At 31.2% G+C, this 13,585-nt stretch overlaps 2 protein-coding genes across 2 annotated transcripts; both read left to right on the top strand.

Annotated features, from left to right (window-relative positions):
- Positions 1-1,141: 1,141 nt before the first annotated feature.
- LOC132600727 (agmatine hydroxycinnamoyltransferase 1-like) lies at positions 1,142-2,705 on the top strand. Its single transcript, XM_060314063.1, has one exon. The coding sequence runs from the start codon at positions 1,224-1,226 to the stop codon at positions 2,532-2,534; it is 1,311 nt and encodes a 436-aa protein (XP_060170046.1). The 5' UTR covers positions 1,142-1,223; the 3' UTR covers positions 2,535-2,705.
- A 6,097-nt stretch (positions 2,706-8,802) lies between these two features.
- On the top strand, positions 8,803-10,412 carry LOC132600726 (agmatine hydroxycinnamoyltransferase 1-like). The gene has a single exon (XM_060314062.1). The coding sequence runs from the start codon at positions 8,883-8,885 to the stop codon at positions 10,191-10,193; it is 1,311 nt and encodes a 436-aa protein (XP_060170045.1). The 5' UTR covers positions 8,803-8,882; the 3' UTR covers positions 10,194-10,412.
- The last annotated feature ends 3,173 nt before the right edge of the window (positions 10,413-13,585 follow it).

Here is a 13,585-nt window from a genome sequence, read left to right as displayed (position 1 = left end):
ATTTGTAAATCATGAAGTACATTGGATCGTTACTTGAAAGTAGTTTCCCTTGTATCCATGCTTGTAGCCATTGATCATTTTACTTGCTTTCTAGTTTAGTTTACATTTTTGCATTAGTTATAATTTTCTCTCAAACAAAACCAAAATATTATCTATCGTTTGGCTTAGCTATTATTGGTGAAAATTCCTACTTTTCCTAATCGCCTACATAATGTTCTCTGTGGGATTCGACCCCGACTCATAGTTGGGTAAATTATATTTGCATACGACCGTGCCCATTCTAATTAATAGGGTGGATTTGGACGTTATCAGTTATTCGAGATTTAGCTTATTGTTCGTTATTCGGGATTTAGCTTATTGTTCGTTCTTCGTTAATGGATTATTTTGATACTCAAATCCACTTTTGGAGTTATTTAAGTTGCGGACTTCAATTAGTTGGGTGTTGAAGGGTATAACGCAAAAAAAAAATACACAGAAATAGTTGATTATGAATTAATATTTTGTTAATTGATTCTGAATTATTAATTTGTTAATTTTTTATTTATTGTTAATTTATTTATTTGTGAAATTGTCAAAATAAAGTTACGCATTAATATAAAAATAACACGAAACCCTAAAACATAAATAACTTAAAGCTAATGACAACAAGTCTTCAAACAAAAATGGACTTCGAACACTTTTCAACCACTAAAATGACAATTCGAAGTTTTGTGTATCCTTAATGTGTTGAGCCTACCTTATTAATCGCACGAAAATAAATAGAGTTTTATATAAAATATTTAAATTTTGAAATATCAAAGTATGATTAATCTATGACTAAAGTATGTAAAAAATGTGAAAGAAAGGAAGAAAGAAAGAAAGAAAAAAAAAATAATAAAGAGTATCCAATAAAGCATGATTATGGTTGGTGAAGGAGGCGGCTTTGTGGCGATAATGCAAACACGTGATTTGGAAATTTGGCATTTTAGTACAAACAACGGTTATTTAGTAAACAAGTCCAACTGGCCAAACTTTTTATATTTTTACCAATTTTAAATGCAACTATTTCCAGGAAATTAAAAAACATTCCTTCTAGTTGATTGTACTTTTCAACGAAAATAATGGAGCCCCCAATAAAGGGTGTCTTCATTATATAAAAAGCCAACTCGTGCCTGCAATTCTAACACCAAACAAATCAAAATATCTCTCTATAGAAAGCACAAAAAGAGAAAAACTCAGTAATCATGAATGTGAAAATTGAGAGTTCAAGAATCATCAAGCCATTGTATGAAGGAACTTCACCTTCAACCACAACTCACATTCCTTTCAATATCTTTGATAATGTCACATTTGATGCTCTAATGGCTTTGATTTATGCCTATAGGCCACCTACCCCTCCAACTTCCACCATTGAAAGGGGACTTCGAAAAACCTTAGCGGTTTATAGGGAGTGGGCCGGGCGAATAGGTGAAGATGAGGAGGGGAACCGCGGGGTTTTTCTCAATGACGAGGGTGTTCGATTCATCGAGGCATCTATGAACGCCACGTTGGACGAAGTGTTGCCCTTAAAACCTTCCCCTTCTATGCTCTCCTTACATCCTAGCTTAAAGGATGTAGTGGAGTTGATCCAAGTTCAAGTCACGAGGTTCACGTGTGGCTCCGTGGTGGTTGGTTTCACCGGCCACCACATGATAGCTGATGGCCACGCGGCAAGCAACTTCTTCGTCTCGTGGGGCCAAGCTTGCCGCGGGGTCGAAATTACTCCCCTCCCATTGAATGACCGTACTATATTCCGCCCACGGGACCCTCCACTCATCGAGTACAACCATGTGGGGGCAGAGTTTGTGTCCAATTTAGTAAACAAGGAGGAGTCGTTTGTCAACGTCAACAAAACCATAATCGTGCACAAAGTCCATTTCACACTTGAGTTCCTAGGGAAACTCAAGGCGAACGCCTCTTTCATGAATGGAAAAGCGAGGGCTTATAGCACGTTCGAAAGTCTAATAGCCCATTTATGGAGGGTCATTACAAAATCGCGCGGACTAGACGCGTTACAAACTACCCAAATAAGAATCTCGGTTGATGGACGTAGAAGAGTTATACCTCGAGTGCCTGATGAATTTTTTGGTAACTTAGTCCTTTGGGCATTTCCAACATCAAAAGTGAAAGAATTACTAGATGAGCCAGTTCACTATGCAACAAAGATAATTCATGATGCAATTACCAAAGTTGATGACAAATATTTCAAGTCATTTATTGATTTTGCACATCACGAAGTTACACAAGATTTAATCCCAAGTGCAGACATGAAGAAGGATTCACTTTGTCCTAATTTGGAAGTTGATAGTTGGTTGAGGTTTCCATTTTATGACTTGGATTTTGGTGCTGGTTGCCCTTTTGTGTTCATGCCTTCTTATTATCCAACAGAGGGGATGATGTTTCTCGTGCCGTCATTTATTGGAGATGGAAGCATTGATGCTTTTATTCCTCTATATCAAGATAACTTGGCAAATTTCAAGAAAATTTGCTACTCTCTTGATTTGAAAGCAAAATGAGAAGCAAACTTGCGTTGTTTGTAGCCGATTAACAATTTGGTTATTAATTTTCCTACGGGATTTTCTTATTATGTGCATTGTCATGTTGATGATCAGTATATCTTGGAGAAGAAATGTAAGTTTGGCACTTCTGATTTTTAAATGATGAATGAATGCTTGGTTGTTTTTCTATTCCCAAGGTTATTTCCTTCTTCATTTTTGTTATTTTTTAGGTTTTATATTTGGTGTCTGACATCAGTTTGATGTCCTTCATTAATTTTGATTCGCGCAAGGTCAACGGCAAACTAGTATGGGAAGTAGGGTTTCGATATAATCTCATAACTTTGATCCAAACCTTGTATATTTATTACTTCTTTTAATTAAATTTGTTTGTCTTACTTTTCTTTTTAGACCGTTTGAAAAAAATACATCTTTTTCTTTTTGGCAACTTTTTAATTTCAAATTTCCATATGACATGTTTATGATCACAAAATTAAACCATTTTTGTTACATTCAGTATATTTTTAATTTAGAACTACAAGATTCAAAAGTCTTCTTTACATTCTTAAATTTCCTGTCAAGTCAAAATCATACAAACAAATTAAAATGGAGGGAGTAAAAGATTTACTGAATATGTATATATGATATACTTTAGAATTCATAAATTTAATTTCAAATCAATAAGTCATAAATTTCAAATACTTAGGTCCGTTTTTACAAAGATTGAACCCAAAACTTTTATTAAGGATATATATATATAGAAAGATTTTTTTTTTCCGTCTCACTTGCGTAGACTATTTCCTTCTTCGACGAAACCTTCATGTTTGATTTTCATGTAGTGAAACTCTGGAAATTGAAGTCATTTGGCCCCCGCTTATGAGTTATGAAAAACTTTTGAAAGCGAAAACGAATTTGTAAAGAACCATGCACAATTTTCTTGGTTGAGATGGTTTCACTTGATGTATTCTTTTCTAATGAGTACGTCTACCAATATCAATTTTTACTACGTTAAGTCAAATGAAGTTACGTTGTACTACAAAGAAATTGAAGTTCCACGCAAGATTCAATGCGTCTGTACTTGATCCATCTATTACATGTGACAATTACAATGACATAATTACTACTTTGATAAGTCAAGTGAAGTTACGTTGTACTATAAAGAAATTGAAGTTCCACGCAAGATTCAATGCGTCTGTACTTGATCCATCTATTTACATGTGACAATTACAATGACATAATTACTACTTTGATTAGTCAAATGGAGTTTACTTTTTGGACTATTATTTTCTTGATAACATATTTAAACTTTGGTTATTAGAGCCCGTGATTTGTGTTTCTACTACTACTTTTTACTTCCTTTTGAGGTTTGAGCTGCGTTTCACTATTCACGAATGTATGGTGTAAGTTTGCATTTACTGATTTTAAATATTAAATGGTTGGAGAATAATTGACTATTATTCTATTTCCATGGCTAGTTCCTTTTTTAGTTCAGTACTGTATTTGTTTTTGGGTATGACTAGTCTAGATTTATACTGTGTAGCTCATAAATTAAAAAAATACTTCTTGTATATTTTCTATTTTCAAGTGCAAACTCGGAAATTCTATTTAAAAATTGAGGGAACGTACTCATACCACCTCAACTAAAAGAATTATTGTATCATGAGAACCTAAAATTTATTGATTATGAGAGATGAGATGTACCACTTGTAAATTAATTTATAACAGTCTTAGGAATATTGCATAAATTAATTTTACCATAAGAAATGAGATTAAGACGCGCTTATTCATAAATGCATAAGCAGATTTCAGAATTGTGAAACGTTTAACTACGTCTTACTCTCATTGCTTCTCTTACTACTGGCAGTCGAATGGATTGGTTGCCTTCAGTTTAAGGAGATGAGAGAGACCTAACCAGTTATTTATAGGCATCAAGCCTTGACCTAATAAGTCTTCCCATAACATATTTTATTATGTTTTCACCAGAGCCTATAATATTGTCAGCCGACATCAATAATATAATATAATCGACTCAAGTCATGTGCACCACTTATATCTGTATAGTTCGATTAATAAACCACAATAATCAAGTTACTGTTAGCCCGCTTTTAGTAAAATTTCTAACATTAGATTACAATTATTATTATATGAAAGTAATGTTTAGGACTCACTTGTCTTAAAAAATAAAAAAAGGGTAAAGATGCAAATATACCCCTCAAATTAATTTGCGATTTAGAGCAGATATACCCTCAGTTAAAAAAGTGGTGTATATGTACCCTTGTCGTTACAAAATGGTGCAAATATACCCCTTCCCTTATACAAATAGGGCACATATACCCTTTTCGCTAACGGGATTTTTTTTCAAATCATTTAGCTTATTTTTTAATTAAAAAAATGCCATGTGGTTTTAAATAAAAAAGTCTACCTATTTTTTTTTTTTTGAGTAGACAAATTTTTGTAAAGCACGTGGTAATTATTTTTTTCTAGTGGGTCGGGTCTGGTTCGTTTAAAAAATATTTTTGTGGCTTAAAAAAATAAATATACTCATTTTTTTAAACTAACCAGATCCGACCCAATAGAAAAAACCGTGTGGCTTTAGAAAATATGTATATTAAGAAAATTGGTAGATTTTTTTTTAGAGCCACGTGACATTTGTTTTAATTAAAATATAAACTAAATTATTTTTAAAAAAAAATCATCAGTAAAAAAGGTATATTTACACAATTTTATAACGGTAGGGTATATTTATATCACTTTTATAACGGAAGATATAACTGATTTAAATTGCAAAATTGAGGAGTATATTTGCACCTTTGGCCAAAAAAAATACATAGAAAAAGACCACATTAACATTGTGTGTTCATGTGTCATTAAGACATTAAAGACCACATTAACATATTGTGTGTTCATGTGTCATTTTCGTTGGGGGCTTTGAGGCCTCTAATTTATTCTTAATGATGGCTTTCACGTGTTTTTATCATAAAGGGACTGTGTCACAGCTCGGACTCCACGTTGTTGCTGTATAATAATTGCGAACGAGATAGAACCGAGTGATACTTATAATGCTAACTATACTTCTAGAATAAAAACTATAGATTAAAATCTTGAATTGAATAAAATAAGTCATGGCTAGTTGGAGGAGTCAATTAAAATGACAGAGCCGTGTCTCCACTTCTTCTGTCTGAAAAAGAACAAATGTTTCCATTGGCGTATGCTTTCAAGATTCACATTATTGATCAGTCTCACTTATCATAAATGCATTAAAATTTTATTGCTATTCAATTCAAACCCCCAACTCCAACCCCCACGTCTTCCTTTTTTTTTTCCCACTAAGTATCTAATAATTATTTGAAGGTCCCATTGAATTAGAATTCGTGTTAATAAAGGATGTCGCTCATCGTATTGAGACGGAGTGGATGAAATGGAAGCTCGTGTCCGGTATCTTGTGTGATATGGATGTGCCACCAAGACTTAAAGGCAAGTTTTTCAGAGTGGTGTTTAGATCGATTATGCTATACGGAGCTGAATATTGGTCAGTCAAGATCCCATGCTCAGAAAATGAGAGTAATACAGATGAGGATGTTAAGATGGATGTGAAGGCACAACTGGAGAGATAAGATTTTCGCATTGCTAATATCCGTATTCTTTTTCACTCTACTTGTCACGCCCTAAATCTATGGGAAAGCCTGTAACCGGCACTTGACTATCTAAACCAGTGAGCCAAGTGACAAGTTGCTATGCTAATCCAAATAATTAGAAACTAATTAATATATGATAGGGAAAAAGATTTAAATTTTCCCTCATGAAGGTTGATTCGGTTATGTATGCATCGTTAGTAACTAAGGATAATTTCAACCAAAATTATACCAACGAAGACATGCATAATCCTAATTTTTAACGGTTAAATCATTTCGCATAATTTAAAAATATAGGTTTTTTATCCTTGAATAACATGAGTCCGGAACCAAAATAACCCAAAAAAAAGAGTATGAATCAAAGTACCCCAAGAAAAAAAAGAGGTACAAAACTTGAATATTTTATCTACTTTACCTCAGATTATCGTTTTAGTGGTTGAAAAGTGCTCGAAATCCATTTTTGTTTGAAGACTTGTTGTCATTAGCTTTAAATTATTTATGTTTTAGGGTTTCGCGTTATTTTATATTAATGCGTAACTTTATTTTTAGTGATTATAACTTTATTTTTATAATCAATTAACAAAATATCAATTCTTGATCAATTATTTATGTGTAATTTTTTTTTTTTTTTTTTTTGCGTTATACCCTTCAACCCCCAACTAATTGGAGTCCGCAACTTAAATAACCCAAAAAGTGGATTTGGATACCAAAATAACCCATTAAAAAACCTTTTGCGCACTAATTTATTTGTAAGTAGGTGAAATTTTAAACTGTCATAACTTTGCGCTTGGATGTCCATTTGATGCGATTTTTTTTTTATTTTGGGTATTTTTTCGAGATCTATGCGTCTGAACTGCCGCAAGGCTGTTCGCCCGCCCCGAATTTTCCAAAAACGTCCGTTATCCCATTCAATTTCAATTTTCCCCCAGATTCGTGCGCAATTTTCATTTATTTCTTTTTTAAATCTAATGGCGAAAAATATATTTCAATTCCATAATCCCATGATAATGATGTTTTCAATGTCAATTTCAAGGTTCCAAATTCAATTTAAGAAAACAAGTTAGATAACATTAGTGAACATACAAAATAAAAAGTGTCTATTGTTACTTTAACCAACTTGGCTAGGCGGTAAAGCCTTTGGCTTTTGACTTTTTTTTTTTTTTTTTTTAATATCTCATCCACCAGGGATCAAACCTCGGCGGGAGCGTTGAGAAGATTTTATTATTAAAAAACGAACTAATTTATTTGATCCTCGGCGGGAGCGTTGAGAAGATATTATTAGTAAAAAATGAACTAATTTATTTAACGATTAAAATGGGATAAACAAGTAATTAACATGGGAAAAACAATTTCAGAAATAAATATATTAACAATGATATAATTAACAAATATTAACAATGGCATAATTAACAAATAATTAACGGAGATCCATGGAGGTGTCGTATTTGTAAATACTAAATTATTCATTATTCTTGAAATTAAGTAAAATTTTATATCTAATTAGAACTTACTTAACTAGGATAAGTTATGGAGGATTTAATTAGTTATTTTGAATAATCCATGATATTGTATTGTTGATTATAATTTACTTAACTCATATAGTTAAAGTAATAACGAACAAAATTTTATATTAACTAACTAATCCTTCGTCAAAAAATTATGTTAACTAACTAATCCTTTTCGGAAATTATGTTAATGATGTTCAATCCAAAACTAAGGATTTAGCTTATCGTTTGTTATTCAGGATTTAGTTTATCGTTCGTTATTCGGAATTTAGTTTATTATTCGTTATTCGGGATTTAGCTTATTGTTCGTTATTCGTTAATGGATTATTTTGATACTCAAATCCACTTTTGGAGTTATTTAAGTTGCGCATTCCAATTAATTGGGTGTTGAAGGGTATAACACAAAAAAAAATACACAGAAATAATTGATTATGAATTAATATTTTGTTAATTGATTATGGATTATTAATTTGTTATTTATTTATTTGTAAAATTGTCAAAATAAAGTTATGCATTAATATAAAAATAACATAAAACCCTAAAACATAAATAACTTAAATCTAATGACAACAAGTCTTCAAACAAAAATGGACTTCGAGCGCCGTTCAACCACTAAAACGACAATCCAAAGTTTTGTGTATCCTTGATGTGTTGAGCCTACCTTATTAATCGAACAAAAATAAATAGGATTCAATATAAAATATTCAAGTTTTGAAGTTTCGAATATGATTAATCTATAGCTAAAGTATTTAAAAAAATGTGAAAGAAAGGAAGAAAGAAAGAAAGAAAATAAATAAATAAAAAGCATCCAATTACGCATGAGAAAATCATGCCTTAAAGATACTTTTATACCTTTTTTTTCCTGAAATATTTTAATTCATATCCTTTTTTTTTTTAAGTTATTTTGGTTCCGGACTCGAATAACACGCAGTGATGGTTGGTGAAGGAGGTGGCTTTGTGGTGATAATGCAAACACGTGATTTGGAAATTTGGCATTGTTGTACAAACAACGGTTATTTAATATACAAGTCCAACTGGCCAAACTTTTTATTTTTACCAATTTTAAATGCAATTTTTCTTCTAGTTGATTGTACTTTTCAAAGAAAATAATGGAGCCCCCAATAAAGGGTGTCTTCACTATATAAAAAGCCAACTCGTGCCTGCAATTCTAACACCAAATAAATCAAAATATCTCTCTATAGAAGGCACAAAAAGAGAAAAACTCATTAACCATGAATGTGAAAATTGAGAGTTCAAGAATCATCAAGCCATTGTATGAAGGAACTTCACCTTCAACCACAACTCACATTCCTTTTAATGTGTTTGATAATGTCACATTTGATGCTCTAATGGCTTTGATTTATGCCTATAGGCCACCTACCCCTCCAACTTTCACTATTGAAACGGGACTTCGAAAAACCTTAGCGGTTTATAGGGAGTGGGCTGGGCGAATAGGTGAAGATGAGGAGGGGAACCGCGGGATTTTTCTCAATGATGAGGGTGTTCGATTCATCGAGGCATCTATGGACGCCACGTTGGACGAAGTGTTGCCCTTAAAGCCTTCCCCTTCTATGCTCTCCTTACATCCTAGCTTAAAGGATGTAGTGGAGTTGATCCAAGTTCAAGTCACGAGGTTCACGTGTGGCTCCGTGGTGGTTGGTTTCACAGGCCACCACATGATAGCTGATGGCCACGCGGCAAGCAACTTCTTCGTCTCGTGGGGCCAAGCTTGCCGCGGGGTCGAAATTACTCCGCTCCCATTGAATGACCGCACTATATTCCGCCCACGGGACCCTCCTCTCATCGAGTACAACCATGTGGGGGCCGAGTTTGTGTCCAATTTAGTAAACAAGGAGGAGTCGTTGGTCAACGTCAACAAAACCATAATCGTGCACAAAGTCCATTTCACACTTGAGTTCCTAGGGAAACTCAAGGCGAACGCCTCTTTCATGAATGGAAAAGCGAGGGCTTATAGCACGTTCGAAAGTCTAATAGCCCATTTATGGAGGGTCATTACAAAATCGCGCGGACTAGACTTGTTACAAACTACCCAAATAAGAATCTCGGTTGATGGACGTAGAAGAGTTATACCTCGAGTGCCTGATGAATTTTTTGGTAACTTAGTCCTTTGGGCATTTCCAACATCAAAAGTGAAAGAATTACTAGATGAGCCACTTCACTATGCAACAAAGATTATTCATGATGCTATTACCAAAGTTGATGACAAATATTTCAAGTCATTTATTGACTTTGCAAATCACAAAGTCACACAAGATTTAATCCCAAGCGCAGACATGAAGAAGGATTCACTTTGTCCTAATTTGGAAGTTGATAGTTGGTTGAGGTTTCCATTTTATGACTTGGATTTTGGTACTGGTTGCCCTTTTGTGTTCATGCCTTCTTATTATCCAACCGAGGGGATGATGTTTCTCGTGCCGTCATTTATTGGAGATGGAAGCATTGATGCTTTTATTCCTCTATATCAAGATAACTTGGCAAATTTCAAGAAAATTTGCTACTCTCTTGATTTGAAAGCAAAATGAGGAGAGCTACTTATGAGGTTTGTGATAAAATAAAAAAGGTGAAATAAGGTCTTGTTGTATTCTGTTGTTTTTAGGTTATTAACTCTTTGGTTATTAAATTTTCCTACTGAATTTTTTGATTTTGTGCCTTGTCATGTTGATGATCAATATGTTTTGGAGAAGTGTAAGTTGGCACTTTCTGATTTCAAATGATGAAAGAATGCTATGGTTATTTTTCTATTTATTATTCTCTTTTATTTTTTTGGTTTTACATTTGGCATTCGATATCTCTTTGTTGTCCTCGACTAATTTGAGTTCGTGTTCATGAGGTTGAGGAATATGGATTCAACATAACCCTATATCTTTGGTTCAAAATTGTATATTTATTAAAAAAGATCACTGAATATATGCATATAATATACTTCAGAATTCACAAATTTCAACTATTAAATCCCCATTTGCGTAAAGTCAAGAAAGTGTACTCTTACCTGTATTTTTCTTTTCAAATATTAAACCCGAGATTTTATTGAGAACAGAAAGATTTTATCCGTCTCATCCCGAAGGTGGTATGTAGGCTATTTCCTTTTTGGAAAAAATCTTCATGTTTGATTTGCATGTTCTGAAATTTTGGAATTTGAAGTCATTTGGCCCAACTTATGATTTCCGAAAGACTTCCCCCCCACAAAGAAAATAAATTGGCAAAGAACCATGCACATTTTTCTTTGTCGAAGTCACTCCTATTTCACTATCTCATCTGTGTTGTACTACAAAGAAATTGAAGTTTCACAAGATTCCATGTAAACTTTTAAATTAAATTATTTTTAAATATAAAAATATATATATATTTAGGACAGATTAATAAGATAAGTATATCACATAAATTAAAAAATAAATCACATAAATTAAAACGGCGTATCTACTTTATTAATATATTACTACTCCTTTCGTTCATTTTTACTTATTCAGTATTTTAAAAATAGATTTTTATTTTTACTTATCCCTTTTAGCTTTAACAAGATAAATTTTTTTCTGTTTTACTCGTAGTATTATGTAGAGATAAGGGTCAAAAATACATTCGAACTATCATTTTTTTTAATTTTCATATCTAAGATATCAGAAAGTTAAGAAAATTAACTAAACTATCATCATTTAGTTTGCAAAACACACCTGAACTAAATGTGTGAACTCACTTTCTAAAAAGTAAGTGAAGCTAAAATTTTTAAAAAATTTGTTCACGTGATATAAGTAATGCTACGATAGCACGTACATGAAAATTAAAAGAAATATTTTTTTATAGAAAATTATATTATTTTAAAAAAAAAACCGCATTATTTTTTTAAAAAAATTGGCATTTTTGAAGTTAAAAAAATCTGGATTTAAAAAAAAATGAAAAAAAATAATTTAAAAAATTAAAATTTGATTTTAAAAAAAAAAATGTGAAAACTAGATATCAGTTTTCTTTTAAAAAAAAAAATTAAACTATTTTTTTTACAAAAATTATTATTTTTTAGTTTGTTTTTTAAAATAAATAATTTTTTTTTAAATTTCCATGTAGGCCATTGTGACATTATTTATGCACGTAGACAATACTTGACAACATTTTTATATAAAATGGAGGGTGTAAATCACATGCCATATAAAAATAATTTGAGATACATTTTATAAATTAAATAGTGATATAATTTAAATAGTTTTCTGAACTTTCTGATAGTTCGATTCAATTTGATTTTTTAATTTTTGATATTTATGTACATCTCTAATTATGTATGCTTAAAAATGAGTAAGTAAAAGTGATCAAAAATAATACTAATAAGTTATTGCTGCATAAAAAAGAACGCCTAACATTATGTCTTCTTCTGTCTTGTCTACTTTATTCCTAATGGCTTTCACGTGATTTTATCACGAAGGGGCTGCTACCAAAGCTCTGACTCCACACTATTTTTTGCTTATTAAAATTGCCAAAGACAAAAGAAGATAAGATAGCCAACGAGTCTTAACTTACGAGACAAAACGAAATCTAATAATTAAAATTAATTATTTTCTTCATCTCAATTTATATGATATTATTTTTTTTAGTTATTTAAAAAAAATAACATATTTTTACATTTGAGAAAAAAATTTAATTTTGTGAAATAATTTACTAAAATTTGCTTTGGACCAACAGATTTCATTAATCTTATTTTTTTTATTAAATTTCGTGTCCACTCAAACAACTTCATATAACAACATGGGACGGAAGGAACACATGAGATTAAAAAAAATTCTTTGCAGTTAATGATTTTTGTACTTATGTCTTTGGCATTATTGTCAACCAGCGTCAATGATAATTTGTACTCCTGTCGGTTTTAATTTATGTGCTTCAGATTGTAAGATAATATAATATTGTTTTAATTTATGTGAATCTATTATTTTTTAAATTTTTTATTAGGTGACACTTTGAAAATGTTTTTCTTGCATTATTTTTAAATTATTTAAATTGTATATATCATGATTTATAGTTTTTTAATACTATATAAAATTTATTTTTATAAACTTAAAAAATTTATATTAAAATTATAAAATTTGACCCTTAATGTTCACAGAGTAGTGTTTAATTGCTGTAAAAATGTACTTACACATTTATACACGTATAGCAGTTGACAAGTTATTAGTACTATTGTCTTTTCATTCAACAAGGCATTAATTATTTCAACTATATTACAAAGCTGCAAGCTACCGGAGGGCGGCTAGTAAAATATTCCTTTCGTTTTAATTTATGTGAACTCATTTAATAGGTATAAAGATTAAAAAATAAGAAAGATTTTTAAATTTATAATGTAAAATGAATCATATATATTTTATGTGATTATAAATTATTATTATTTTTAAATATAAAAAGTAATCATGCTTTTTATATAAATCAATAAAAAAATAAGTATAGATAAATTAAAATAGAGAGAGTAGTACTAATGGCAGCAGCCTTGCAGTAGATTAGTACTATTGAACTGTGACAAGTCGAGACAGATATTAAAATTTAAAGTTTGTAAAGTATGCAATTTATTATACATACAAATTTGATAAAGTTTCTCAACACATATACGACTCCGCGAGTTAAGTGACACAAAAAACAAATTTGGAACTAAAATAACACAAAAAAAAGTTAAAAAATAGGTTTTACGCACAGTTTGATCCTTTCAAATATAGATTTTGTGCGTGAAAGAGGCTTTTTTTTAAGCTATCAAAATTACGTTTTTTCATACTTTTGATAAAGATTAGTCATGTTTCAAAATCCCGAAATATAAATATTTTATATAGAACTTAATATCTTTTTTTGCGTACAATAATATCGGCTCATTAAATCAAGTATAACTAAAAGTTTGGATCGTCGTTTTAGGGTTGTAAAGTGCCCCGAAGTAAGTTTTATTTGTTTGAAA

The sequence above is a fragment of the Lycium barbarum genome, chromosome 6 (assembly GCF_019175385.1).
Source record: "Lycium barbarum isolate Lr01 chromosome 6, ASM1917538v2, whole genome shotgun sequence".
NCBI classification, from domain to species: Eukaryota; Viridiplantae; Streptophyta; class Magnoliopsida; order Solanales; family Solanaceae; genus Lycium; species Lycium barbarum.
The sequence above is the reverse complement of the archived record's forward strand: the minus strand, read 5'-3'. Positions and strand labels throughout refer to the sequence as shown.

What these genes read in the sequence shown, in the direction of transcription:
- LOC132600727 (XM_060314063.1), top strand. Translation starts at nt 1,224, where the DNA reads ATGAATGTGAAAATTGAGAGTTCAAGAATCATCAAGCCATTGTATGAA.
- LOC132600726 (XM_060314062.1), top strand. Translation starts at nt 8,883, where the DNA reads ATGAATGTGAAAATTGAGAGTTCAAGAATCATCAAGCCATTGTATGAA.